The sequence below is a fragment of the Bipolaris victoriae genome (assembly GCF_000527765.1).
Source record: "Bipolaris victoriae FI3 unplaced genomic scaffold scaffold_21, whole genome shotgun sequence".
NCBI classification, from domain to species: domain Eukaryota; kingdom Fungi; phylum Ascomycota; class Dothideomycetes; order Pleosporales; family Pleosporaceae; genus Bipolaris; species Bipolaris victoriae.
In genome coordinates, this window is record NW_014575371.1 from 52,855 (window position 1) to 79,169 (window position 26,315).

Sequence of the window (26,315 nt, forward strand, 5' to 3'; positions counted from 1 at the left end):
GCTCCACCACCACCACTACCACGACGCTCGCCGCTGACCACCCCTCAAAGAGCGTTGCAAAACAAGCACTCACGGTAACGCCCGTCTGACGTATACCATTCCGCCTGCTGTGTGGTTCGCATAACGTAGGTGCACATCTCTCCTCAAGCCTCGAGCAAGCCACCTTGGTCGACGCTATCCGGCACTGCCGCCCTTTCCCACCCGCCAATGTATGACCGCATCAGTCCCTCTCTCCCCCATGAAACACAACCCTCACCCTTCTCATCTTGTTTCTTTTTTTGCTGGTAGCTGCACCTGATTGCTCCTGCTCACTGATTCCCCGCACCCAAACGCCTTTTTTTGCTCAGGAGTCGCCTACTAATTGCAACTCGCCTAGTCTCGCCCACCCTTCACCGCCAACATCCTCGTTGCGACTCCGCAGCCTGGGACCAGACCCAAGCACCTGGACAACGCATCCAGTCTTTTTGTAGCTTCAATCAGCCCAACAGCGTCTTACTCGAGCCATTGCTGCCATGCCTGCGCGAAGCATTAATCCGTTTGCGTCGACTACCCCTACTCCTCCCCTCGATCCTCACAACGAGAAGCGTGAGCCTGCACGCCGATCCTCCTTTGCAAAGGGCAACAAGTTCACATCCCTCTTCGGCGGCAACTCTCCCAAGTCGCGCTCCGAAGCCGCTGTCCTCCGCGAAGCTTTCATCGCCCAGCAGCAGGCCCTCCTCAACTCGCCCTCGCCCTCGCAGATTTCCCTCCCCACCATCAACCTCACCACCGCTACCGGCGAGAAGATGCCCACGGAAGCAAAGACCCTCTTCCAACCGCCTTCGCCGGAAGAGCAGCGTCGCATTGCGCGAGCCCACGCTCAATTTGGTCCCCTCGGATCACAGAAGCACCGCTACCACAGCAAGTTTGAGGGCGAGTTCGGCGATCCCATCGAAGACGAGCCACCATATTATTTCCTTCTCACTACATACATCAGCTACTTAATCCTAATAGTATTCGGACATGTCCGTGACTTCTTCGGTAAACGCTTCAGGAAGCAACACTACAGCCACCTGCAGGAGAAGGACGGATATGCGCCCCTCAACAGTGACTTCGACAACTTCTACACAAGACGGTTGAAGATGCGCATCAACGACTGCTTTTCACGGCCCACTACCGGTGTCCCAGGACGATTCATCACTGTGCTCGACCGCAAGTCTGACGACGGAAACAACACCTTCAAGATGCTCGGAACCACAACTGAGACATTGAACATGAGCTCATACAACTACCTGGGTTTCGCTCAATCAGAAGGACCTTGTGCCGATGCCGCCGAGGCTGCCATCAGGAAGTACGGAATCTCAATGGCTAGCCCTCGATCTGACAGTGGTACTTCTGAGCTTACCGTTGAGGTTGAAGATCTTATTGCCAAGTTTGTCGGCAAGCCCGCTTCAATGGTCTTTTCCATGGGTTTCGTTACGAACGCTACTACATTCCCCACTATTGTCGGAAAGGGCTGCCTCATGATCTCTGATGAGCTCAACCACTCTTCTATCCGATTCGGAGCGCGTCTCTCAGGAGCCATGGTCACCATGTTTAAGCACAATGACATGCGTGATCTTGAGCGCAAGCTTCGTGAAGCCATCTCGCAAGGTCAGCCCCGCACACACCGGCCGTGGAAGAAGATTCTGGTTGCTGTTGAAGGTCTCTACTCTATGGAGGGTACCATGTGCAATCTCCCCGGCATCATCAGCTTGAAGCACAAGTACAAGTTCAATCTCTTCGTTGACGAGGCTCACTCTGTTGGCGGTGTTGGCCCTCGTGGACGTGGTGTATGCGACTACTTCGACATCGATCCCTCCGAAGTTGATATCCTCATGGGCACGCTCACAAAGTCTTTTGGCGCCAACGGTGGTTACATTGCCGCTGAGAAGTCTATTATCGACAAGCTCCGAATCAGCAACGCAGCTATGCTTTTCGCCGAATCGCCTTCGCCACCAGTCCTCGTCCAGATTGCCTCTGCTCTCCGTATCATTGACGGTTCAATTGTACCAGGACAAGGTGAAGAGCGTCTGCAGCGCTTGTGCTTCAACTCTCGTTATCTGCGCTTGGGTCTCAAGCGCCTCGGCTTCATTGTCTACGGTCACGACGATTCACCCATCATCCCTGTTATGCTCTACAACCCTGCCAAGATGCCTGCATTCTCCCACGAGATGCTCAAGCGCAAGATTTCCGTCGTAGTAGTCGGCTACCCCGCCACACCTCTCGTGTCATCACGAGCCCGCTTCTGCGTTAGCGCTGCGCATACCAAGGATGATCTTGACCGCATGCTTACGGCTTGCGACCAAGTCGGCGACCTTTTGCAGTTGAAGTTCAGCTCAGGTGTTGCCGGTGGTGCCTACCCCGAGGAGCTTGCCGAGAAGAGCTCAACAGATGGCAAGGAGAAGATTCCCAAGCCGCCAAGGTGGAGGCTGGAGGATGTGCTCGAGAGGACAGTTCATGACGTACAATCAACACTACGATAGATTGCGCGCTAAGCAATAATTGGTACGAGGTTACGGCTGAATTGCGCAATCTTTGTGGGGGCAAAGCGTGTACGTGTATAGTGGGAGGCCCTGCGCCCTGCTGCCTCGTCAGCATCACACGCAACCCAAGTATCGACCCACCTACACTTCTACGCCTCAGACTAAGCCCTCACAAACAACCTTGACGATTACAGTTATCATCATGGTCAGCATCAATCAACCACGGCTTTATTCCTCCGTCCTATTTTCCGCGACCCTCTAACGCATCATTTGCTGGACATCATCTTGGCATTGTACCCTCGATATCCATCCTCCTTCTCCCTTTGCCTTCTTCTTTTCCTCCTCCCCCCGCGTGCTTGGTACTTTTACACCTTGACGTGTGCGTGTATGATAGATATTTAAGATTCAATACCCTCGCTTGTGACAAATGATTGTTTTTTTCTTCCCTTCTTCTTCTTCTTCTTCTTTTTCTTCATTCACAGCATATCTAACGGCCTCTTTTGTTTTTTCTTGCATCTTACCCACGCATAAATATTAATCTTTGGATTTTGCCCCAAATGGCAATTATCCTGATTTTTTTCTCAAAAACAACAACAATAACTTCGACATCATTCACGTCTATTAATGAGTATAGCTAGAGAGATAAAGGAAAACACTTAAAGATAAAGATCAGAGAAAATGGAATGGGGGAGGGAGAGCTGTGCCTTTTACCCCCGTTTCTTGATACTTAATTGGATAATGAGTTGAAAGATTGATGGGCTTGACTTTTTTTTTCGGTGCTATGGTGTGATGTGAGGTCCCTTCTTGTTCCGAAGGGTAATGTTAACTTCAATGGCCATTTGTTGTTAATGTGAAATCCATTTCGTAAAACGATACATTGCTGTGCATTGGAAGTAGATACATATACTGTAATGTATGAAAGAGGGAGGAGCTGATTAAACACATAACACTACCTCATTGCTATTATTATTTTTTTGGTTTGTCGTTTCAAATTCGTAATATCGTCAAGAAAAAAAAATTGAAAAGAGAAGGCGAAATACTCACATACCCTGAAAGTAAACCCCTCCCCCCATACGTACACATAAAAAGAAAACGAATTAAGAAAGGAGAAAAGAAAAGGGAGTGAAGAATGAGAGAGAAGAAGAAAAAAGATCCGTAAACTTAGTACCCACCACCACTTCTCTCAAAATCCCACTCATCATCATAATCCATGGTAGAATCCCTTCTCCTCCTGCGCGAGACATCATCTCCATACCTCACCGACTGCATACTCTCCTTCTCTTTATTCTTCTCGCGCGCCCACTCCAGCGCATCGCGCAAGTCACGTAGATTGATCTGCTCATCGTGCAGTGCAGCTTCTGTCTGTCTCCTACGCGGCTGGGCCGGCGAGTACGCATGATCATATACATCTGGATTGTAAGAGGCGGTGCGGGCGGGCTTAGGAGGGGCAGGAGGGAAGGGTGAAGCAAAGGGGTTGTTGGTGTGTTGGGTACGGGGCAGTGCTGGGGTGGGGCGGCGGTGCGGGAGATGCGGACGGGGAGGGTAGGGGTGTTGGTCGTCGGGGTAAGATGGGTACTCGCGGTCCCGCTCTTGCTCTCGCATGGGCTCTCGCATGGATGAGCGAGTGGGCATGTGCTCGTTGCTTGGTTCCCTGAGGTATCTGGGTCTCTGTGCGGAGCGCAGATCGGCAGTGTTGGGGTTGGGGCTTCGACGCTGGGGATCAAAGGCGTCGTTTGGGCGCGCTGCAAAAGTCGGCTTGCGCTGGCTGTGCTCACGCTTTGTAGGCTGAGGCCGAGAAGGTGCGTCCCACATGTTATCCTCGGCCGTGTGGACAGACGAGGTGTGCCAGGAACCAGTACCGCTTGCGCGATCCCATGATGCATCGGACATATCGTCGTGTGAATTGTAAACTTTCTCTGGCATCCTCTTCTCACTGTAGAGGCTGGTGGGCGAGGCGTTGCCGCTGCGTGTTCTGTCATCTGCAGTGTTGTTTGTGTTCATGTGGATGTGAATGTTCGCTGGCGCTTGACTAGAGAGCTTCGCACGTAAAGGTTGAGGAGAACTCGAACCTGGTGTGTCTGGGGTACGTCTGCCAGTGTATCCTTCGTCAATATCACTACTGGGCCGATGTCTCCGCATTGGTTGCCGTGCATTTTGCTGGTGAATGCCTCTGCGTAGGTGACTCCGGCTGCGACTTCGACTTTGCCGCTTGCTTCTACTATGCATACGATGTCTCGGATTGTTTCTTGACCCCTTAGCATGTCGTCCGCGTTCGGGTTCGCGCGGATGCATTTCCCTATGCATGTCGCTGTCGATGTCGACGAAGCTAGAACCCTCCGACTCATCTTCCCAACTAACTTCACCCTCTGAGTATAAACTAGATGTATCCATGTGGCTCCTGTGCTTGGTTTGCTGGCTCCTAGGCAACTCGGGGTCCATTGTCTGGTTGACCGGGCCTGGCCTACGACCTGGTACGTGCCTTGGTACTGACATTGGTATAGCCTCGGGGTAACTGCCGGGCATGCCTGATAGACCCTGCGGTAAGGGTGACTGAATTGGTGGTGGGTGCCCGCGAGGTCCCGACATAACTGGATGGGCCCCTCCATTAGGTGGTGGTGGCGGCGGTGGCGGCGGCGCAGGTGGGCCAGCTACTGGAGTTTGCCCGTTCATACCTCCACTTAGATGTGGTTGAGGTGGAAATGGAGGCGGTACATGGGGAGTGGGCATCGGCATATGAATGTTGCCTGGATTAACAACATGAAGAGGAGGAGGCTGACCACGCGTTAGCTCAGGGTGTGGAGGAGGCGGCACGTTATGCGGGCCATGAGGTTGAGGTCGCTGCTGAGGCATCTGTTGTGGTGCTGGCATATTCTGGCTTTGATTGTTGACTCGACCCTGGAACTGTGGAAGACTCTCGCCCTGCTTGACCCGGTTGGAATCTTGAAGTTTATCGCTAGCCATTCCAACTCCCGTCTTTGTACCTTGGAGGCCAGAGTCTTCTGCTTCCAAGATTATGTCCACACGTGCCAGGTATCTCTCGCGGCGCGTCAAAGAGGCGCGTTCTCGAAACTTCTTTATCAGACTCACGATCCTGTACTCCATGGTCGGGTTGTGTTTGGTCAGGACAACATTCTGCTCTTCGACCAGTTCATTGATGATTCTGCGACAGTTTGGAGAGGATATTTCGTCCAAAGCCTTTTTGACGTTGTTGTAGTTACGTCGGAACTTCAGTACCTCCTTTTTGAGGTCATGAGCTCTGACGTGTTGTTGCTCGGGGACAACATCTTCCCAGCTGATGTCGTTCCTGGGCCGCTCTAAGATGAATGATACGAGAAGAGGGGCTTGGATGGAATCTAAGGGAAAATCTTCAGTCTCTCTTGGAGAATTTTGCCCAAAGCTCTGGTGTTGTCCGCTTGAGGCATGTCGCTGTTGCCCAATATTTTGATGATGTTGAGGCATCGGACCCGGGTATTGAGTTTGTTGTGGTATAGGCATTGGATGGGCCATGATTAAGAGGAGTGAGATGGCCGAAAGAGAGAGTACTGTCAGTCGACAGAATAGAATTGAACAAAGCTTCGATGTTTGTGTCAACAGAAGGCTTGTCGCCGGAGAAAAGGTGAGATGATGAACTAGATAAATATTGGGAGAATATCGATGGAAGATATAGAAATCAGAATCAACTCGATATTGATAGTTATTTTAGAGCCTCACTTTTGCTCCAGTAGTGGTGTTACCATACTGACGCAGGCGGTGATAAGGACCATTTTCGGACTGGGACCATCGCATCCAATCCGCCTCTGGAAGTGCAGATGAAACATGCGTCAATTGGTTGACATGAATGGTTCTCCCGAACCTCGCTTAACCGTTGGCATCGGGGCGCTGACCGGTCGAAGCCACAAGGCTGAGGGGTAGACAGGCAAATCGCCTTTTGCCTTCTTATGCGACACAAGGTACAGCTGACCAGTTGTGTGTTTTTGAGCCTGGGGATTTACCGGAAGGCCAAAGGTCCTCCCAACGTGCATATGTACGAGCAGCGCGCCACACATCTGGAGGACTCAAGTGATGATCTTGGATGCAGCCTGATGAGAAGTTCATCATGACATGCTCACGTATGTGTAGGCGACTTCGTTGTGACGGCTCACTAGTGCCATATAATCTTTTGGCGCTATTTCTTTGCTATGGCCTAGTTGCAGACATTTGTATAAGAGCAGAAACGACATAGTCGAGGTGAACGTTTAGATCTATAACAATATTCTTGTTTACTATGCTTTAATTTTTATCTATGAAAGCTAACTATTTAACTCAATATCACTTATACAGAAACCTCTTAGAATCTTAGTACTAAACACCATAATTATACACTAATATTCTATTGTAGAACTATGCTAAACAGCGTTTAACCCGTTATACCTAGCCAGACTATATTTATTGAGGGTTTTGGCATTTTACAAGTTTCTGACCCCAAATTGAACACTGATCACTGTTATTGATGATTCTTGTTGCTATGAAGTATGTAAATCCGTTTTACCTTTGACATGTTCCACTCCACATAACGGCACCACATTGACCATTATATGCCTTTCCTAAATCACCCCCGAGACTGCAGTTTTTAAAGATTGTTGTAACGCCATCGGGGCATTGGGTATAAAATGGCTGGTTCCTCTTCTGGAGATCAGAGAAGCCAACTTCTTTTGCTGCCGAGTCAATAAGTGGAACAGCGCCTGTAACGGTCGCGGTTGATACTCGAGATTGCCACTCCGATCTATGATACGAGGCATTACCACCGAGACATAGCCGAGGATCTTGATTCCACACCGCGATTAGGTTTGATGTTGATCTTTCCTGGCCCATCACGGAGAGACAAACGTCAGCAGTAGAGTAACATTAGTCAGAAAGAAAACTACAGAGGTGCCTGTTACAAGTGCTTGCTAACAGGAATCATCTGTATTACTACCAAAATACTACCAAAGTTTGATTAGATCTATCCCGCCGTCTCTTCTTATATCTTTTACTAGTAGTGTAGTACGTAGTAGTAGTTATATAAGTTTAAAATCTAATTACTATTAGTATTACGTAGTTATATGATAAATTATTCTTAAGTTCATAAGTATAGTATGATATACTTGGTAAAAAAAATATATAGCTTATATCGCTTTTTTATTATATATATTATTATTAGCTTAGCGTTAGTATAGGTCCAATAGGTTACACCTCATCGTATGAGGAATTCCTACCCTCCTGTATATACTAAAGAATCAACGAACAAGAGAACAAGTGACAAATGCCGGGTGGCCGAGAAGACTGATTATGTGTGAACACATCTCCTGCAGAGCGGCTGGTTGCGATGAGTTCGCAGTATGTAAAATCCCACTCATGCAGCCTGGCGCTGTATCTGTTTGCCGACTGGGCAACGACGCCCCTTCATGCACATTATTTTGCCCTTTGCCCTTGAAATAAAAATTGCCTGATCCCAAATACCGGATGTCTGCGGATGACATGGAATATACGACATTGACCGGATGCACAATGCATGCAGTATGCAAGCCACTCGTGTGACGTTTGTGACACTCAGGCTCATACCCGTAATTCGGTTGCAACATCAACAACAACTTGCTCGACAACGGGAACGGGAAGGGCGGAATTGCCTAGGGCTTATTGGAAACAGATACGTTGTTTATGATACGAGCCATGTACATGGTCAACAGCTGTCCACCGGGCGCAGGCAGTGAAATTCATGCAACGATTGCACTCTCTCTGCTGCAGTCGGAGAAGTATATAGAAAAAAGGCCAGACCATTTTCTCCAGTCTTGACCTTTTCGATAACCACAATCAGCATTCTAGTTCTCCGATCCAAGATACCGTCAGTTCGTAATCGCGCTCTTGAACCGTAATGCTTTTGCGGATGTTGACTTACTGCACACACTCACAAACGCCTAACATTAATTCTACAGATTACAAAACACTCTATCTATGATTGATTTGAAGCAGCAAGTATGTGAATGCCATGGAATACATGACACCCAGGATATCGGTCGGTGGCGCACAGCCCATGTCTGAGACACAGGAGGATTCTCCCCACCAACACCCTTCTTACCCCGCAGTCTCTCCCGTTGCCTTCGGGAGGACCATCTTCACCGGATGGAAGATCCTTCAGCCACGGCAGCTGGAAGATACGAAATAACAACGTTTGCATACGAGGTGATTTCATGGATGGATTCTGGGCCCATGCTCCGGGCCACTTGACGGACATACTAGAGTGAGCCACCTGGTATTTTTGGATGAGCTTCGTGATTGATGAACCTTCAATTGTTGCGCGTCCTTCGTCAGCAACCGGTGGGGGGTGTTCGAGACTTTTGCGAAGGTTCGCGTGTAATATTCGGGCGAGCCTTGTGTTGTTGGCCCTGTAGAGCTACCAACGACTTAACCTGCGAATCAAATCTAGAACATTTTTAGCATGTGAAAACAGGATGAGTTGAGCGAACTTCCGCGCCAGTGATATGTTCCTCCCTGGTAACAAGATATTGAAAGGAGACACGATAGAGTCATGTGTGGGGACGGGTATCTTCAATTCGGTAGTCATGCGCTACTCGCACCGTCTCTGATATACAAGTGTTAGGAACGTGATTACCCATTTTCTAGGTTTCCTGTAATATGCGGTCTTCAGACATCGAATGCGCGGCGCGTTCAAGCCTTGACGCCGAGCTGGTGTGGTGTGGTTTTGGATGCTCCTCAACGCATGATGTTTCATTTCTTGCCCTTCTTTTTCTTCTTTCCTCCTGTTCCTGCGCCTGCCTTTGCATCTGGTGCTGTGCCGCCCATCTTGACGTCGCCGCTCTCGTCAACCTGCGGTGTCGCTGCGCCCTCGCCGCCCGCTGGCATGCTCAAATCCTCTGTCGTCTCCGGTAGCGCTGCCATGTGCCTCCCTAGCCTTCCCAGGTTTCCAATCAGCCTTCCAACCTCGGCGCCCTTGTTGGTCTCATATTGCAGACATGTTCCCGACTCTGGGTCGTATGTTTTAAGCGTAAAGGTGGCCGTTACTTCTTCCGCGTCTTGCGATTGTGGTTGTGGTGATGAGTCTCGCGCCTTGTCTGCTGGCCGTGATGCCTTCTTCTCTTCATATTTTTGTCGCTTCTTGATCTTGGCGGCTGTGGGCTTGTGGACCGAGTATTTGGAGGTGATGCGTGTCTAGGAACTCGATTAGAAGGGCGTGTCGCGTGCTTTGCGCATAGCTTCTCGTACAGTTGTTGGGCGGGCTTTTAGCAGTAGCGACGACTGCTCGTACCATTCGGCACTCGTGGCAAAGTACGGCATTGTGACGGTTGCAGGTTGACTGGAGCAATTGCAAGGTGGAGGACGGATAGGTCAGCTTCGGTATGCGGGCAACTTTTGGCGGGGTTGCGCTCGGGCGAACGTCGGTCTGGACTCGCAGCCTCCAACTCATGAAGGGCGCAGACGACTATTGACTGTGGCAGAACAGGGCGCACCGAGGCAACTATGACATGACTGTTCAAAAAGCTTAACATTAGCTTGTACCAGCACATATCCAGGCAGCCGCGATTGTCAACATCGAGCCTCATCGAATCTTCTATACAACGCTTGGGTTACGATTTCCATGGCTTTAGCACGATGAACATCTCTACAATTTTCTTTGCTACAGACATCCTTGATTTCACGCTGAAGAGACTGATATCTCAACCACGCTAGCAACAAAAAAAACATTTCTTATCATTAGCCATCCTTAACCTGCTTTCTACCACGATAGATGTCTTGGAAATCTTGTTCACCGTTCGGCAATTCCTCACTCATTTCCAACACCATCTTTGGCACTCGGACTACTCCTCCCAGGTCTTGGCATTATGGCGGAAAGCATTACCAAAGAAATTGACAATCTGAATCTTGGAGATGACCAGACTCGAGACAAAACGCCCACTCCACGAGCTGAACTGGAAGCTACCATCCAAGGTCTGGTAGAACGCGGAAAGTGCCTGCACGATGAAGTGGAGACATATGTGGCGGCAGTTCTTGAGAAACAAAAAGTCGGCAAAGTTCACAATCCAGTAGAGTACGTTATATTTGGTCGCGTCTGATACGCTTTGCAGTTATAGATCAACTCCTGTCATCCACCATTCACACTACTGTCCCAATTCTTTGCGTACAGCTAATTTGACCAGGTATCGTAATCTGCGCAATGACATGCGTAACGAGCTAGCCTTTCTCAAAAAGCTAGTAGGCTCCGAAATGGATGAGGAGAAAGCTAGACACTATATTGTTTCGTCAAATCTTCTCTACTACGAAGCACTATGGAGCGCAGCAAAGCGCTCACGTGGACTCCAGAGCTTCAGAAAGTACTTCTTCTGGCACCGTCACACCGCACCAGCAGGCAAGCACACGACAAAAGGTCTAAGTCTATCCAAGGGAAGCCAAACCAAGAACAAAACCGCTGCGCTTGTTGATATTGTTGCCGAAGAAGGCAGCGAATGGATCCGCGTCTCGACCGTTTCCGAAAAGCGGATTCTCTTTGACCTCGCCAAGCTGGGATGGGTCAACGACTTTGATTCCGACGAAGACGAGGATACACTAGACGCACGCTCAATCGGCGTTGACGACGAAGACGACGATGAAGATCAAGTCGACGTTGTCCGCAACGCCCGTCAACTCGCCCGAGCAGCTCAGGCAAACCCCATCCGCGGCCGTCCACCCAAGGTCCGCTTCGTCCTCACAAGAGTTGTCGCCGGTAAATCCGCGCCCATTGATTCTGTCATCAACAAGATCCGAGCTACAGGCGCCATTGTGCAATGCGGCGATGATATCCCCCCAGCACCTGCAATTGACGATGTTCTCCCACAGCTCCTCATCGATCGCTCCCGGGCTCTAAGCAACACTCTAAACATCGATTGCACCATCCTGCTTGCTCTCATATCAGACATCTCGCATAAACCTTGCCCGATACTAGACTGGTATCCTGGCGAAGTGCGCGCACAGATCGAAGAGGAAGCAGAGGAGCACTTACTTCCTACGCATCTTTACCCGGCTATCAAGGCGCATCCTATGGTGTGCACGCGCGAAGCAGCCGACCAGATGAATCTTATAGTGCAGACTCTAGCTACAGATACGGAGAGGCTGAGAGCGGATCTTTTGTTAGGCCAGGGAGATTGGCAAGTGCGGTCCTCGCAGGACTTGGTTGCGGAATGGGTATGTTCACTAGTAATTTCCCTTGATCCACCTTATTCTTCTAGCCCCCTCTATAACCTTTCTTTTTCTCCTTCTCAAAATTAGATTTTTAGTAGTACATCGTGTTGAAAATGCCCAAACTAACAGTGATATTTCTCAGGCAAGTCTATCCGACCACACCGTCCCCGAGGGCTTCGCCCTCCCAATAACAGTCAAATCACCCAACCTCGACTCCCTCACCGACACCCTCCCCGCCGTCGCACGCATAGTAGCAGCGGAACTGGGTCCTCTCAACAAATCCATTTTCCTCTACGGATGGGCGCAGAATCTGACGACGCTGAGTGCGAATCGTGGGCGCGCTCGCCAGATTGAAAGTATTATCAATGAGCATGGGTTGCAGGATGGGGAGGCTGGGCCGCATATTTGGCTCTGTGGTGAGTCTCGTAGTTTGATTGCAAAGCATGGGCGGAGAAAGTAAAACAAAAAAAAAGGGACAGAGAGAAAGAGGAGAGAATTGTGGTTGCTGAGTTCGCGGATTAGGGGCGACGCGTACGTTTCGTAAACCACGGCCTGGGCAGGGTACTGAGGAGGAGATACGGTTGTGGCAGAGTGGGTCGAGAGGGATTGTGTAGAGAGAAAGAGAAGATGGTTTTGGATCGGTATCTTTGTTTTCTACAGGAAGATAGGTTGGAAGATACAAGACGAATGAAGCACTGGTATCGAGAAGAAAAAACAAGCATGGAAGACATACCCGTCTTACACGAAACAGTACACGATACATACTTTTCTACATCAAACCAATAATGGTCATCCACACTTACATGAGCAGCACCCAATAGCAGCAGAATAACATCAATTCTTCGTTGGGCTTGTATGTGTATGCAAACCACCATACGATAAGGATCACCAAGCCAGGAATTATTAAAAACTCCCTTACCTGTGTGGCCTTACCTTGATGCTGTACTTAGACTAAGGGGAAAAACATATTGCTTTCAAAATACACTTACATTAACCTACCCCAAGCAAGAAAAAGAAGGCAAAAAACGTTATAATAAAGAAAGGAAAAAAAAGGAAACGACGACATGAAGCTATTAAGACATGCGTGAAAACGGAAAAAAAGAGGAAAATATCACCTGTTTACCCTACCCGTCAAAGAAGATATTCGTTGTTCCCTTGCAAAACTAACATGCTCGAGTGTCCGACGGGATACTTCGGCTCGTGGAATGGCGTTATACCTTTCAAAAGCTGCAAACATGAAAGTGATGATTTTCCGTTGAAGAAGTCCGGGGTATGGTAGAGGTGACTCAAGATATGCAATGGTGCCTAGGAGTGATTGTTTTTTGGTGTTGCGTGCTCCTTACCCTCCTATATTGCGCTGTGCTGTAGAGTCGAAACGTCAAGAGCTGAACAGAGTCGATCTTACCCTCGTTGACGAGAAAGGCTGGGGCGAAGAAAAGGGAGGTAACCTTTTTGACAAACCATTGCGCAACAGGGCTTAGCCGTAAGTCGAGCTTAGTACCTTCGTCGTGTTCGTGGGTCGTCGTAGCTGTCACCATCGTACGCGCGCTTCCGCGAGCCATCGTCTCGGCCTCCACCATGTCCACCGTCACGGTCGCGGTATCGATCCCTGCTGCCGAGCGGTTCATTGTTAGCACCGCTGGATCCTCGGTCGTTACCCCCGCCACGTCTATCGTCGTACCGTCCACCACGATCGCCTCCGTAACCACCGCTTCCTCGGTCGCCACCGAAACCGCCGCTTCGGGGACCACGAGGACCAGCGGGTGCACCATCGGGAGGCCCATAACCGTTCGATTGGTACCCGATACCTCCTCGTCCACCGCCGTAACCCCCGCCGCCGCCTCGGCCGCCGCCACCAAAGCCTCCACTTCCACCACGGAAACCTCCTCGATCACCGCCAAAGCCTCCGCGACCTCCACCTCGTCCACCGAAACCACTGTTGAAGCCACCGCCGCGACCTCCGAATCCACCAGGACCGGCAGGGGCGCCGCCAAAGCCTCCTGCGCCACCAGATCCGCGGGCAGCTGGTCCCTTTGTATAGCCTCGACCGCCAAGGCCACCACCAAAGCGGCGTGGACGCCAGCCAGAAACCGTGCGACCGCGCTCAACATCGACCAGAACACGTCGGTCCTTGATTTTGATGCCATCTGTCTCTTTGTAGGCTGCCTTCATGTCTTTTTCACGCTCAAACACAATGAAGGCATAGCCGCGCTTGCGCTTCTTAGGCGGCGCGTCTTCTGGCTGCGTGATGTCCTCGACGATGCGGATACGCTCAATGGGACCGTAACGACCAAACTCGCGCTCGAGGTCGTCAGAGGTGACGCCGTACGACAGGCGAGACACGAAGAGTGTTTTGAAGGCGTCGCCCTGTACCTTTGGATCCTCGGAGGGTTTGTCTGTATCAGAGTCAGCGTTGTACTTATGAACAATTGATCTTCGCGTCCTGACGTACAATTCTTGACGCCTTCAGTAATAAGCTTCTCCTGTTTCTCCTTCTTTTCGAGCTTCTTGCGATCGCGTTTCTGCAGCCAGCTGTCGGTGGGCACATAGCCATCGTTGTCCTTGTATTCGCGTAGGGCGTCCATGTATTGCGCAATGCCGCCAATTTTGGGGGTGCAACGCTTCTCTGGCGCGTGGTCAGTAGGCTCAACCCATCGCAGCGGCGGCCGCGGGGCGAAGAGGTTCAACAGCATCGGTGGGAGTAAATGTGTCATTTTGGCGTGATGTCTGGATGCGCTCCAGATGGCGATGTGGAGTAGTTGGAATAATGGGGTGGAGGGTTGAAGAAGTGACGATGAGAGCAGGTGCTTCTGGTTCTTTGGGGGCTGATAGGCTTGGCAACAAGTTGCGACGCGGAGTTCGCACTAGCGCAATCCTAGGCTGCGACCGGGCACGTGAGAACAGTGCGCCGGTAGCCAGACTTTGGCCTCTGAGGTTGGCCAAGGGAAGGCACTACGAGTCTCCCAGCCGCAATTGCACGCCAACATGCCTGTCGCGGCTCTCAAGACGGTCGCAAAGTCTCAAGTATGTCCAGGCCCTGAGAATGCCTTCGTTGTGTCCTCCCACGCCGGCTGCTAACAATTGCACCTTCACAGAATGGCGTTGGGGCCTTTGTTCTGCCCTGCAAATCCTTAACCTTCCATTACTGCAACTGGTGGGGGTCGTCGCGCGGCATGAATGCTTTCATCAAGTCGTCCCTTCCAGCTTTTGCCAAGCGCAACCCTCAGATTGAAATTTCCGTCAGCCCACGGCCGGCCCACCACCCGGTCATCATCGCAAACTACATCAATGGAGCCCAGCGATCAATATGCGTCAAGAACCTGCAGAACGAGGGCGTACGGGAAAAGGCTGAGATGCTGAGGAACAGCACGGGAGAGAAGAACAGGAAACTAGACGGACGACCGGTGAAGAGTTTGAATGAGAGCGTGAGGGGTATTTGGAGTCCGTTCCACGGAAGCAAGATCAAGATATAGGAATTTCAAGGGATATAGGAGTTCGAAACAACTGGTAGCACAAGTTACGACTGTTAGTCGTAAGAGACGAAAGAGATTCGACTACACGGCCAGTGTGACCGAGCCAAATAGCACTCGGATAAAAGTGAATGCATATAAAGCATCCTAATCCAAGTACACCGAAACAAATCATATGTACGAATAGTGTATCAAATCTAAAAAAAATAAAATCCAAGAACAAAAATTCACATGTCATATCCATCTTCGTCATTGATCTTCAAAAGCGTTTATTATGCTCCAACCTATGTGGTTTCTGGCAAAGATCTATTTCTCATAACTTCATCATTTTCCTTCCGGTGCGAGCTTCCGTCAGCTATAGACGAGCATCGCTCCGGGGGATTCATGCCTGGTGGCTGTTGATAATGTCAACAAACGCAGGCTTCAAGCTGGCACCGCCAACAAGGAAACCGTCAATGTCGGGCTGCTTGGCAAGCTCCTTGCAGTTCTTCTCCGAGACACTTCCGCCGTATAGGATACGGGTCTTCTCGGAAGCCTCTGCTGAGACCTCCTTCTTGAGCCACTCACGGAGAGCGGCGTGGACTTCCTGGGCTTGCTCAGTGGTAGCAACCTTGCCAGTACCAATAGCCCTGGCGTTTGTTAGTTCATCCTGTTTGAGTAGCTAGTGTTCCCCCATGCCGACATACCAGATAGGCTCGTAAGCAACGACGATCTTGCTCCAGTCCTTAACCTTGTCGGCAACGGCCTTGAGCTGCTTGGTAACAACGTTGACGGTTTCACCCGCCTCACGCTGCTCCAGACTCTCACCACAGCACAGAATTACACCCAGACCACCGTCAACTGCTGCCTTTGTCTTGCTGGCGACGAAGTCATCGTTCTCCTGTAGGATCTGGCGGCGCTCAGAGTGACCCAGGATAGTCCAGGTGATACCGCTGTCCTTGAGCTGTTCGACTGAGATCTCGCCGGTGAAGGCGCCGTTGGGCTTGTCAAAGATGTTTTGTGCTGCAACCTCGATTCCCTTGCGGAGGTGTTCGCGGGTCAAGAGGAGGTAGAGAGATGGTGGTGCAATGACAACCTCTGTTTGCATGTGTCAGCTTGCTGTATTTGCAGTGGTGTGATGCAGGTTCCAGGTCCTCTGCTGAGGCTCACATGGCGATTTGCACTTACCAGTGTTCTCGTCGAGCTTGGCCTTGTTCAGGTTGTCGACGATTTCGGTGATCGACTTGATCGTACCGTTCCTTTAGGACGGTCAGCTCTTTGCCATTGTCGTGAAGGTACTCACAACCCGGGTTGTAACGTACATCTTGAAGTTTCCACCGACGAAGAATTGGCGACCCATTTTGGCGGTTGTTTTTATACAAACTAGCTAGAAAGAATATGTGAGGGTATCAAGTATGCTCAATTGGAAGTGAGTTTAGGTGTGTTAGAGATGTGTTGTTGGGCTGAGCTACAGTAGGTATTAAAGCTTAGCGGGGGGTAACGCGCGGGGCCAGTGACGTCTTGAGAGATTCGCCGAACCCCGGCTTGCTTCTGAAAGACTGGAGATGCGGACCCCATCGTGAAATTTCTTTTTTCCAACTGGTAACCTTGGTTGTGCAAGCAAGTAATTCACCGGCTATCAACTTGAGGGCAGCACAGCGCGCCGGAAGGGTCTATTGTGCGTTTACAGCTACTTGGATTATGTGTGCAGTAACAATAATAGCGCAACTTCATGGCCTGCTTGGTGTTTGCAGATTTGAAGAGGTGCGGCTATGACAGAAACGGCCCACTGATCGTCCCGAAGTTATCCTTCAGCCAAGCCTTACACAACCAACATCTTCCGAACTCCACGTGCGACTGACTTGTCGCTGGCTAGAACCGCCACTCCAACATCATGTCCGAGTCCGCGGAAAACGATAGAGACCCTACCGTCTATGGTCTATCAGTCACACCACTCACACAATGCGCACATTGGCACTCCCCGCTCGACATCATTGCTATTAAGCATTTCTGCTGCAAGAAATTCTACGCGTGCATCAGTTGCCACGATGCACTCGAGACGCATACGTCAGAAGTTTGGCCTCAAACGCAACGGGATGAGAGTGCCGTGCTATGCGGGCAATGCAAGCATGTCCTGACCGTAGATGAGTACCTAAAGAGCGGTAGCAACTGCACAAGATGCACGAGTAAATTCAATCCAGGCTGCAAGAACCATTGGGGGCTATACTTTCAACTTGATGGGAATATGACTTGAGCAAAAAGAAATCCATGCCTATTATTCTGGGGTATATGAGGGGATCTAGCCAAGATAAAAGAAAATCATACACACATTACCCTCGCCTGTTCCTTCATATCGCATCAAACTACATGTCCAATACCTTTCCCAACGGCGCTAAAATTCATGCCAGAAGAAACTTCTGGCTATTAGACACGTACAAGCTTGCTAGGTCTTGCACAAAATGACCTCCCATCCCACGGTCCATCTTACACTCCCCATGATAATAAGTAACAACGAGAATGCCGTCACAACACTGAGACTCGCGTACACGTACGCAGCTTTCCGCTTCAAAGTATCAATTTCAACGATCCAAGTTGATACGGTAGTCAGGCAGCCGCAGAAGCCGTCCATGATACCCTGCAGCACCTGACAGCCTACGATGCCTCCACCAACAAGCCCCGTAGTGCTGAGCGATACATGTTGCAAATCGTACGCCATGCCAATGACCGCGGTACCGAATATGTTGACGGTAAAAGTGCCAACGGGAAAAGTCGAATTGATCGGATTCAGGTACATGGAAATATAGTACCGGAGTAGACATCCGATGGGTGCGAAGACACAAGCAAAGAGGGCTTGACTACGCCATGCGTCATTTGGCGGAACAGCAGCCATGATGATCGCTCCGAGCCATACGCCCCAGCCTAAAACAACGAAAATCGGGTCGACGATGCGGCGCGTGGCGCGGAAGGGCAGTATCGGCGTGAAGCGATCTAGCCCAAGGGCTATATGCGCGCCAACGTGCAGCGCACAGTAACACGTAGCAATGGTAATGACAATGGTCGCACACAGAGCCAGGAAAGAGTACCCACCGTTCCTGGGTAAAAGATTGCCTGTCGGAGGAAGCGAGGTGTTCGCAGGGTACGGATGGCTGATGGGCGCCTTGAGATCGTTCGATAGCGATAAAAAGACGTCGCGAATAAAGCTCGAGAAGCTTGTGAACGAGCCGCAGAAGCCTGTCGCAAGGCCAATGTACATTGGGATCGTCTTCTTCACCTTTCCGTGGCGCGCTTTGTCGGCCTGTTGGAGTGCGGGTTCATCCGAGGGCTCTGGCAGGCCTTCCCCCCGATTTCCCCACTCTGCAGCAAAAAGACGACGGTCTTCTGCTAGGAAGCCCATTATCAATGTGCCGGCGACGTTGGCCCATAGTTCGGAGAAGGTCAGGGGTGTGCCGGAGTAGAAAGTGAGGGCTTGGAGGCCGACACGCGCCAGTGTTCCCCAGATGGAAAAGAATATCAAGTAAGAAACAGTGTACAGCTCTGTTGCTATCTTGGATGCTCTCCGTGCTCCTGGTGTGGGCTTTGAACGCACATAGAGACCTGCATAATCTTCTTCCTTCCCAGACACCATACTGGGCAGAGCGGTGATGCTCAGTTGCGAAGCCGACGGTGAACCGTGTATCGGACGCTCTTGCGGGACTGCAAGTCTTGCTGATGGTTGGACCTGTGGCAGCGATGGGTTTGCAGGCTCAGTGTCGGCCTTGCCGCTCTGTCCTCGCGTCCTTGGCCTGTGGAATGCTGCAGGTAAAGTGGGCGATTGGGCAGCCTCGTTGAAGACGTGCAGCCAGGAGCCTGGCACTAGGGCGTCGTCTGGGTCGTGCGACTTGTCGAGCCTGGAATCGGCGGTGCTTCGCGACGTGCGCTTGCTCGAGTTCTTGTCCTTCCACCTCGAGGTGCTGTCGGTGCGCTGGCGCTGGCGCGTATATGGGACGTTGGGCGCAGGCGAGGCGGTTGAGCCGGCAGACAGCGGTGAGGGCTCAATGTCGTCGTAGGCTGAGGGTGGGATGCCCGAGTCGAGGTCGAAGTCGAGTCGCGCGGCATCGCTGGGTGACCAGGGTTGCAGTCGCGGGCCGGCGGATGGCTCTTCCAAGATGAGCGACGAGCGCAACGACGATCGTTGGTTATTGTAGTGAGACTGGCGCTTGGTGGGAACATCGTCGTAGTCGTCGGCGGCGGCTACTGCTGTATTTGCAGCATGGTCCGCCATAACAGGCGTCTCGGGTGCCTGCAGATTGGGATGTACAATGACGTGGACCCGTACCAGAAACTGGGTCCCCCTCAATTCATCTCACCTCGCGGCCTGGAAGATGAGTGGATATGATGGCTGTTTGTATACGGAAGTACTGGAGTCGGGCAGGCCACGCAGCAGACTGTCCCGTAACGCGATGGATGTCAGCTCCTGCCGCCGTGTAGCGCGTATATATCGTCAGACAGCCCTCGACCTCCGCCCCCCTTCTGAAGCAAAGAAGAAAGTATAAACACCCGTCAGGGCCATATTTGTTGTCAAGGCTTTTGCGCCATGCCCAAGTGCACGAGCACTGACTCCGATTTCTGTATTCTCCGATTGGCGCAGGGACAGGCCTGTTTCGTCCATGCGTGGGCGGCGCTGTCCGACGCCGGGTCAGCTGTTATCGCCCGCATTGGGGTAGCGCTACTCGACCTACCTATCTCATGCCCGCCGTCAATTGAACAAGCAATATTCCCTTCCCAAGCTCTGTATATATACATACATACTTGTCTCGCTGCTAGCTTGGCTGCCTCGAATCTGTGTCATCGCACCGTCCACCCAATCGCACGTGACAGTCCGACGCAGACATACTACAGACATCCACACATCATGGCAACCACCAACCTCCCCAAGAACGCACACGTGTCCACCCATCCTTGTCTTCAGGCAAAACTCTCCCAGCTACGGTCAGCAAGCACAGGTTCCCGTGATGCACAGACGCTGGTTCATGAAATCGCCCTCATGGTGGGCTATGAAGCCCTCGCCTCAGGATTGAAGTCACAGCAGGGAAGCACAGTACGTCCCCATTCTACCTTGCTTTCATGTGCACACACGCACGCTCTGAGAATTGGCATACTTTTTCCACTCAAACAATCATGCAAAAACCAACCGTGTGCCCTCAGTGCGTGTGGCACAAGCAATGGTGTAATCTGCACATGCATTAACAACATGGTTACAGGACAAGTCGCCCTTGGGGTATGAGTACACAACGAGCACCACCTCACCCGCCCCCTCTGCCATATCGCTCGTGCCTATCCTCCGCTCTGGCCTCTCCATGGTCCCTGCGCTCTCATCCCTCCTCCCTACCCCAGTCCCCATCCACCACCTGGGTCTCTACCGCGAGAAGACGACCCTGCAACCAGTCGAGTACTACAACAATCTGCCCTATCACACCCCGCACACGTCTGGCGCCACCAAGCCCCAGCCCGAGCTGGCCATCATTGTCGATCCCATCATTGCGACCGGTGCGACGGCTTGTGCGGCTATTGATACGCTCAAGGACTGGGGTGTTAAGAAGATCATTGTCTGCAGTATTCTGGCTACCGAGGAGGGGCTTCAAAAGGCCTGTAGTGAGTGGGAGGAGGGCGTTGAGGTGTGGGTTGGCGCGTGCGATAAGGGTGTTGATGACAAAGGCATGATCAAGCCGGGACTAGGCGATATTGGAGACAGGCTATTCTTGACACTGGGAAAATAAGTCCATAGCAAGCCATGAGAATTCATGTGCAAAGTGTTCCATGTGTGATACTTGGTAACCTTGGTACTCATTGGACCAAGCTGTGTTTTGCTTCACGTGCCGTTTCCAAGGGTCTCGACCAAAAGCATGGTCACGGAATAGGGGTCGCCTTCTCCCTTGCGCCTCGATCCAGACGCGGCGGGTTGTCTTGTCGATCGCCTTGTCCTGTGCAAGCTTCGGGCGGGCAAGAGTCTAGTAGTTGAGAATGTATGGTATGTAGCTGTGGCAGTGCTACTTCCAAGCCCTTGGCCTCAACCATCAGCCACTGATGACGCAAATGTACAACAATCTTGCTTCACCTATTTGGGCCAACGCAGCCAGCCACGTCCAATATATAACTGCCCTTACTCCACCTCTGCCTCATACCTCAGTACTTCCCCACTAAATTCCTATTTCACACACTCCACTCACACCTACGCCTATCCACGAACAAACATACATCCATACTACAACCATGGGTCTCATGTGGCACAAGGGCTTTGGCGGAAAGAGGGCTGGTAAGATGGACCTGGCACTTCAAAGTCGTCAAGCAGCTGCTAACAGATTTATAGGTGGCGGTGTCGTTGTTGACAAACACGGTGTTCGACGCGCACCCTTTCGCATCTCGTGCGGTGGTTTCTCTTGCTTCCGCTAAGCATCCACCCTCCTCATATCAACGATTCACGACTTGTAAGTCAAACAGGCTCACCAACGGTAACCGTCAGCTTACATGTTCAGCTCTCAACACGTCCATATCTTGATACCTTTGTTTTGCGATGGCGTTACGGCTCGAATCTGAACGGCGGTGAACAAGTGGAAGCTGTGCATAGCTCCTTAGCGTCACATGCATGCGGAGTCACACGCATACACACACATATATATGTGACCAGATTCATACATGTTCCATAACCTCAGTAGCCTAATAAAATAAGCATATTTGAAATCTTAGTGCCATCGTCACCACTCCTTGTTTACAAACAGCTTGATACAGATGCCAAGCATTTGTTGAAAGAATGACGTCACACGTCACACCCTGGACTCGAGATCCACCTCTCCCATCCCACGCCATTTAGGTCAACCTCGAGGGCGGGGCAAATGGCATTTGTGAAGGCAGCTTCTGCATAGCTCACAGTAGACCTATGGGCGAGTATCGTCACGGCCACAACCCCAGATACAGCAAGATGCGGTCTGTTCTCATCATCAACCCCAACTCTACGGAGCAAATGACGAATGGCTTGAAGCCACTTGTCGATGCGCTACAATTCAAAGACGTCAATCAAACGCCACTCACAGCAGCGACCCAGCTACTAACCGTAGCTAGTAGACCGCACACGAGTACTTCACTGCACCCTCGGGTCCAAAGAGCATCAACAATGAAGACGACGCTGCCGAGTCGGTAGACCATTGCCTACCCGCTTTGGAGAAAGACCTCGCACGCTACGATGGCTTCCTCGTCGCATGCTACTCAAAGCATCCTCTCGTGCCACGCCTGAAAGAGCACACTACTGTGAGAGGCTCTCGCAAACCCGTCACTGGTATTTTCGAGGCCAGTGTGGGCACATCACTTCAGATTATACATCCTGACGAAAAGTTTGGCATCGTCAGCACAGGCAAGGTCTGGGAGACCATCCTGACTGATGCTACGATTGATTTTTTGGGCACGGGTTCAGAAGCTAGCAAGCGCTTTGCGGGCGTGGAAACGACAGGGCTCAACGCCACGGATCTGCATGATGCGCCTGCCGACGAGGTGCGCAAGCGCATGAAAGATGCCGTGAAGCGGCTTTTGAATAAAGACAAGGTTGGCGCCATCTGTCTGGGCTGTGCGGGTATGGCTGGTATGGATGAGATGGTCAGGGAGGCGTGTATAGAGGAGTTGGGAGATGTCGAGGGTAAGAGAGTCAGAGTTGTGGACGGAGTAATGGCTGGTGTTGCATGGCTAGAGGGTGCTGTACGTGCTAGCTTCTAATCTGCATCGAGGCGAATAGTGAAAAGTATATATTTGAAGCATATTTGTGTATATCTGTAATATTCCATGAATGATCACGATGCGAAATATCCCAATGAGTAGAGCCACTAACCAGAAACATTATGACATAATAACGTGGACCCTGGCGGGGATTGTAGTGGGACTATCACGCCCGACGACCTTCCTACCTGAACTCTAGTCATACAATTCCACATGACCATTTGGACATTTTTAAATTTTCCGCTCCAAAAAAATACTGGTCGTCGTCTCGTGGGATAAGATTCGAAACAAGAATTTAGTCAATTAATCGCTATGCAGTCGCTGCCGAACGAGCTTTTATCGCAGATTGCTTCACAGCTGCATCAAGAACCGCCTTCAATCACCAAGTTTACCCACGAGCCTTCTGAACATCTGACACAATCGGAGTTGACTCCACTCAAAACCTTGTCTCTGGTGTCATGGCGCTGGAGAAAGATTGTTCTACCCATACTCTTCCGCTATTCGCGGATACCACTTGACGATGAGCCGCAATGGGTACCTTTGGACGCACGGCTCGTTGATAGCATGCAGGAGCAATTGACCAAACTGAGTAACCATGAATTTGTCATCTACACGAAATTGCGGAGCAAGTTCAAAAGCAGCTCGGGCTTTGCATTCAAGCCAGCCATGGATGATGTCCTCGTCAATTTATGCCGCATCCAAGAGGGGGATGAGTTTCTCAAGTCAGTGCCAAACATTTTGTGGCTTCCACATCTTCCGAAAACATTTACAGACTTTTGTCGATTCGTGGCACATTACACACTGAAGCACCACATCAAGAGCGTGGTGGTGCATACGAACAAGGAATACAAGCTGTCTCATGTATCTGCTGCAGAAGCACCGTTAGCTCGTGGGGTGACTGACATCTGGACGCAAATATTCTCTCACCTAGAACCTACACGCATTGTCGTTGCTGCCCCACCGTCGACAATGGCTGGACTGCTGGATTCGCCGATGCGGAGCAACGACGTGTGGGCTTTTGAGATGAAGATGCACTATGTTGAGCTAATTCAGGCCGAGCCGCCCCGTACTGCTCATATGCAAGAGAATTGCCGGACATGGGGCTCTGCTCTCATCCATCAAAGACCTTGGTATCACATGGGTTACAACGAGGGCTCGTCCATTGCTGCGTACAGCACATACGAGTACCATTTGAAACAACCGCCAAGGATACTTTTTCATTTGCTTATACGCCTGTTCAGGGAAACACAACCATGCTGCAACATGACATCGTTCAGCTTCACAGGCGTCTTCCCATTTGCCGCAAACATTACTTCAATTGTTCGCGCTCTTCACCGCATCCCGACGGTCAACAGGATCAGTGTACAGCTAGCACCTGGACCAGAGAACAATGTGCTCAGTGACGGCAAGAGAAGGGGCAGAGCGCAGTCAAGCGACTTTTGGCTCGAGTGGCGCGAGAGTTACAAAGTGATTGCGAGCTATTTAGGCGTGTTTGACTTTGCGGACCAGGCAAAGTTTGCAAGCAGAGACTGTGGGAGTAAGCAGCTGGCAATCGAGGTTGAAGAGTGTATGGATTTGCTGAGAAAGAGGGGGATTGGGTGGAAGAGCGAAGGGGATGGGAATTGGGTCAGGGATCACACGTTAGATTGTCAAACAGCGACTGTTGAGGTTGAAGGAGGTTGAGATTGGATATTTGCAATACAGGGTATTGGAAGCACCGTGGTGTGAATACGCAGACTGTGCCATATTTAACTTTGAGCAGTGTAACTATAGGCAATCCTTCATCGTGGGCGAGGCTATCCTTGAACATGGCTCTAAGCACTGGCCAATTAGCAGCGGCCTCTAGGGCAGCATGCCCCACTTTGAAACGCCTGTGTCGTCTGTCACAAACTAACCCGACGTCATGCCAAATTTCTGATTCGGATACCTTGCACCGGCCAATCTTACTCGAACTCTCCGGCAAAGATAAACAAAGGCAACAATCATGGACTCGTATGTGAATTGTTTTCGGCTGCGAAACATTGCACAAGAGCTAATGCAGCGTCTCTAGCCTCACAGCATCTGAGCAGCGCGAGCTGCAGTCGCGCATGGAGAAGAAGCAGATGAAGGAATTCATGAACGTACGTAGAGCGTCTTTTGGGATGATTCTTGTGCTTCAACGACTGACACGGGATGGCAGATGTACTCGAACCTGGTGCAGCAATGCTTTGACCACTGTGTCAACGGCTTCGAGAGCAAGTCTCTCACCTCGCGCGAAGAGAGCTGCGTGATGCGATGCGTCGACAAGCACATGAAGGGCTCGCAGCGACTAGGCGACCGCTTCCAGGAGCAGAATGCCGCCATGGCCCAGGGCGGCGGCATGGGCGGAAGATAGATAGACAGAAGGGAAATCTCTGCGGCGGAGAGACAAAGGCTGCCTAGTGGTGATGAGAGACGACGCGCGGAATGCCGACTGCAAAGCGTGCAATGGTCGGGGTTGGATACAGTGGCCAGCCCGGTCATGCGCTGGCACAGAAAAAGGCCATTTGTACTACTATATAAAGACGAGTCGTGGGATCCGGTGTGGGCGTGGGCTACGTAAGATGCTTGCCCACGTCTGGATTAGTAAGAGCAGAAGCATGTCTCACGGACATGACTGCCATTGGCAATGATATATATGGTTATGGAAATTGAGAAGCATGTAGGTGATACTGGTACTACTACTACTACTACTACTTCGTCGTGTGCGGTGCGGTGCAGGCCAGCAGCCATGGGCAATTCGTACCATACATGTGTACATACATATAATGCACCCGAGATGCAGTTTCAAGAGGGGAGATTGTGTGAAGTAGTGTAGGCATGTACATTACGTGTGTCTATGTACGTACACCAGTGCGTATGTATGGAGCCATGAAGGGGTTAATTATAGCGCAGCATGCTCGCTCTGTGCCTCTTCCTTCTCGGGCTGCATGGCTGTGGCAATGATTCCAGGCTGCATGTAGGCATGTCAGGCGACGCGATGCCGTTTTGCGTGGATTGGCCGGCAGGCACTCGCTGCTGTTGTCATCGGGCAGCCACTCGAACTCCCTCGCCTCGCCTCGCCTCGCCTGGTGGGAGCATCACCTACGCAAGCCAGCAGCCCTGCATGCATGCTCTCTTTGTCGCTCCGAGCCCCAGTTTCAGCGTCGCCTTCTCTGCGCCCACACATGCCTTGAAAAGCGCCTTTGGACACGCAAGCTGCGCATCTGTGCCCACCCCTAACCGCCCGCCCTCACCAATTTGCTGCCCACCCCTCTCGCTCTGCACCCCCCCAGACCAGACCAGACCAGAGTCGAGTCGCGTCGCTTGCTGGCTGGCTCGCTACTCTCGCTCCCTCTCGCTCACCTCTCGCCCGCTCCCTCACCCATCCACCCGCCCGCACGCCCGAGCATCGTGACCTCCCGCCTCGTCCTGC

General features: G+C 51.3%; 15 protein-coding genes across 15 annotated transcripts; 9 read left to right on the top strand and 6 right to left on the bottom strand.

Moving 5' to 3' along the window:
- Nucleotides 1-512: 512 nt before the first annotated feature.
- COCVIDRAFT_24502 (hypothetical protein) lies at nucleotides 513-2,504 on the top strand (the record flags this gene model as incomplete). Its single annotated transcript, XM_014703560.1, has 1 exon — nucleotides 513-2,504. One exon carries the CDS (start codon nucleotides 513-515, stop codon nucleotides 2,502-2,504), a length of 1,992 nt encoding a protein of 663 aa, XP_014559046.1.
- A 1,161-nt stretch (nucleotides 2,505-3,665) lies between these two features.
- COCVIDRAFT_92784 (hypothetical protein) lies at nucleotides 3,666-6,011 on the bottom strand (the record flags this gene model as incomplete). The annotated part of the gene is made up of 2 exons (XM_014703592.1): nucleotides 3,666-5,405; nucleotides 5,472-6,011. 2 exons carry the CDS (start codon nucleotides 6,009-6,011, stop codon nucleotides 3,666-3,668), a joined length of 2,280 nt encoding a protein of 759 aa, XP_014559078.1.
- A 782-nt stretch (nucleotides 6,012-6,793) lies between these two features.
- On the bottom strand, nucleotides 6,794-7,355 carry COCVIDRAFT_13882 (hypothetical protein; the record flags this gene model as incomplete). Its single annotated transcript, XM_014703530.1, has 2 exons — nucleotides 6,794-6,845; nucleotides 7,033-7,355. The coding sequence occupies 2 exons, from the start codon at nucleotides 7,353-7,355 to the stop codon at nucleotides 6,794-6,796; spliced, it is 375 nt and encodes a 124-aa protein (XP_014559016.1).
- Nucleotides 7,356-9,248: 1,893 nt separating this feature from the next.
- On the bottom strand, nucleotides 9,249-9,815 carry COCVIDRAFT_35598 (hypothetical protein; the record flags this gene model as incomplete). The annotated part of the gene is made up of 2 exons (XM_014703593.1): nucleotides 9,249-9,689; nucleotides 9,744-9,815. 2 exons carry the CDS (start codon nucleotides 9,813-9,815, stop codon nucleotides 9,249-9,251), a joined length of 513 nt encoding a protein of 170 aa, XP_014559079.1.
- A 545-nt stretch (nucleotides 9,816-10,360) lies between these two features.
- Nucleotides 10,361-12,153, top strand: COCVIDRAFT_24505 (hypothetical protein; the record flags this gene model as incomplete). Its single annotated transcript, XM_014703561.1, has 3 exons — nucleotides 10,361-10,566; nucleotides 10,676-11,696; nucleotides 11,836-12,153. 3 exons carry the CDS (start codon nucleotides 10,361-10,363, stop codon nucleotides 12,151-12,153), a joined length of 1,545 nt encoding a protein of 514 aa, XP_014559047.1.
- An 826-nt stretch (nucleotides 12,154-12,979) lies between these two features.
- COCVIDRAFT_92678 (hypothetical protein) lies at nucleotides 12,980-14,407 on the bottom strand (the record flags this gene model as incomplete). Its single annotated transcript, XM_014703594.1, has 3 exons — nucleotides 12,980-13,332; nucleotides 13,385-14,089; nucleotides 14,146-14,407. 3 exons carry the CDS (start codon nucleotides 14,405-14,407, stop codon nucleotides 12,980-12,982), a joined length of 1,320 nt encoding a protein of 439 aa, XP_014559080.1.
- Nucleotides 14,408-14,678: 271 nt separating this feature from the next.
- On the top strand, nucleotides 14,679-15,166 carry COCVIDRAFT_92915 (hypothetical protein; the record flags this gene model as incomplete). The annotated part of the gene is made up of 2 exons (XM_014703595.1): nucleotides 14,679-14,717; nucleotides 14,789-15,166. 2 exons carry the CDS (start codon nucleotides 14,679-14,681, stop codon nucleotides 15,164-15,166), a joined length of 417 nt encoding a protein of 138 aa, XP_014559081.1.
- A 379-nt stretch (nucleotides 15,167-15,545) lies between these two features.
- On the bottom strand, nucleotides 15,546-16,502 carry COCVIDRAFT_13887 (hypothetical protein; the record flags this gene model as incomplete). Its single annotated transcript, XM_014703531.1, has 4 exons — nucleotides 15,546-15,792; nucleotides 15,850-16,240; nucleotides 16,331-16,401; nucleotides 16,465-16,502. 4 exons carry the CDS (start codon nucleotides 16,500-16,502, stop codon nucleotides 15,546-15,548), a joined length of 747 nt encoding a protein of 248 aa, XP_014559017.1.
- A 534-nt stretch (nucleotides 16,503-17,036) lies between these two features.
- Nucleotides 17,037-17,396, top strand: COCVIDRAFT_92842 (hypothetical protein; the record flags this gene model as incomplete). Its single annotated transcript, XM_014703596.1, has 1 exon — nucleotides 17,037-17,396. The coding sequence occupies one exon, from the start codon at nucleotides 17,037-17,039 to the stop codon at nucleotides 17,394-17,396; it is 360 nt and encodes a 119-aa protein (XP_014559082.1).
- Nucleotides 17,397-17,585: 189 nt separating this feature from the next.
- COCVIDRAFT_13889 (hypothetical protein) lies at nucleotides 17,586-19,403 on the bottom strand (the record flags this gene model as incomplete). Its single annotated transcript, XM_014703532.1, has 1 exon — nucleotides 17,586-19,403. One exon carries the CDS (start codon nucleotides 19,401-19,403, stop codon nucleotides 17,586-17,588), a length of 1,818 nt encoding a protein of 605 aa, XP_014559018.1.
- Nucleotides 19,404-20,033: 630 nt separating this feature from the next.
- On the top strand, nucleotides 20,034-20,898 carry COCVIDRAFT_24510 (hypothetical protein; the record flags this gene model as incomplete). Its single annotated transcript, XM_014703562.1, has 2 exons — nucleotides 20,034-20,219; nucleotides 20,383-20,898. The coding sequence occupies 2 exons, from the start codon at nucleotides 20,034-20,036 to the stop codon at nucleotides 20,896-20,898; spliced, it is 702 nt and encodes a 233-aa protein (XP_014559048.1).
- A 467-nt stretch (nucleotides 20,899-21,365) lies between these two features.
- COCVIDRAFT_92652 (hypothetical protein) lies at nucleotides 21,366-21,677 on the top strand (the record flags this gene model as incomplete). The annotated part of the gene is made up of 2 exons (XM_014703597.1): nucleotides 21,366-21,434; nucleotides 21,489-21,677. Coding segments are annotated over 2 exons (258 nt in total), but the record flags the coding sequence as incomplete, so codon positions are not given.
- A 420-nt stretch (nucleotides 21,678-22,097) lies between these two features.
- Nucleotides 22,098-22,882, top strand: COCVIDRAFT_92606 (hypothetical protein; the record flags this gene model as incomplete). The annotated part of the gene is made up of 2 exons (XM_014703598.1): nucleotides 22,098-22,187; nucleotides 22,241-22,882. The coding sequence occupies 2 exons, from the start codon at nucleotides 22,098-22,100 to the stop codon at nucleotides 22,880-22,882; spliced, it is 732 nt and encodes a 243-aa protein (XP_014559084.1).
- A 312-nt stretch (nucleotides 22,883-23,194) lies between these two features.
- Nucleotides 23,195-24,565, top strand: COCVIDRAFT_35607 (hypothetical protein; the record flags this gene model as incomplete). The annotated part of the gene is made up of 1 exon (XM_014703599.1): nucleotides 23,195-24,565. One exon carries the CDS (start codon nucleotides 23,195-23,197, stop codon nucleotides 24,563-24,565), a length of 1,371 nt encoding a protein of 456 aa, XP_014559085.1.
- Nucleotides 24,566-24,866: 301 nt separating this feature from the next.
- On the top strand, nucleotides 24,867-25,256 carry COCVIDRAFT_35608 (hypothetical protein; the record flags this gene model as incomplete). The annotated part of the gene is made up of 3 exons (XM_014703600.1): nucleotides 24,867-24,874; nucleotides 24,933-25,002; nucleotides 25,062-25,256. 3 exons carry the CDS (start codon nucleotides 24,867-24,869, stop codon nucleotides 25,254-25,256), a joined length of 273 nt encoding a protein of 90 aa, XP_014559086.1.
- Between the last annotated feature and the right edge of the window lie 1,059 nt (nucleotides 25,257-26,315).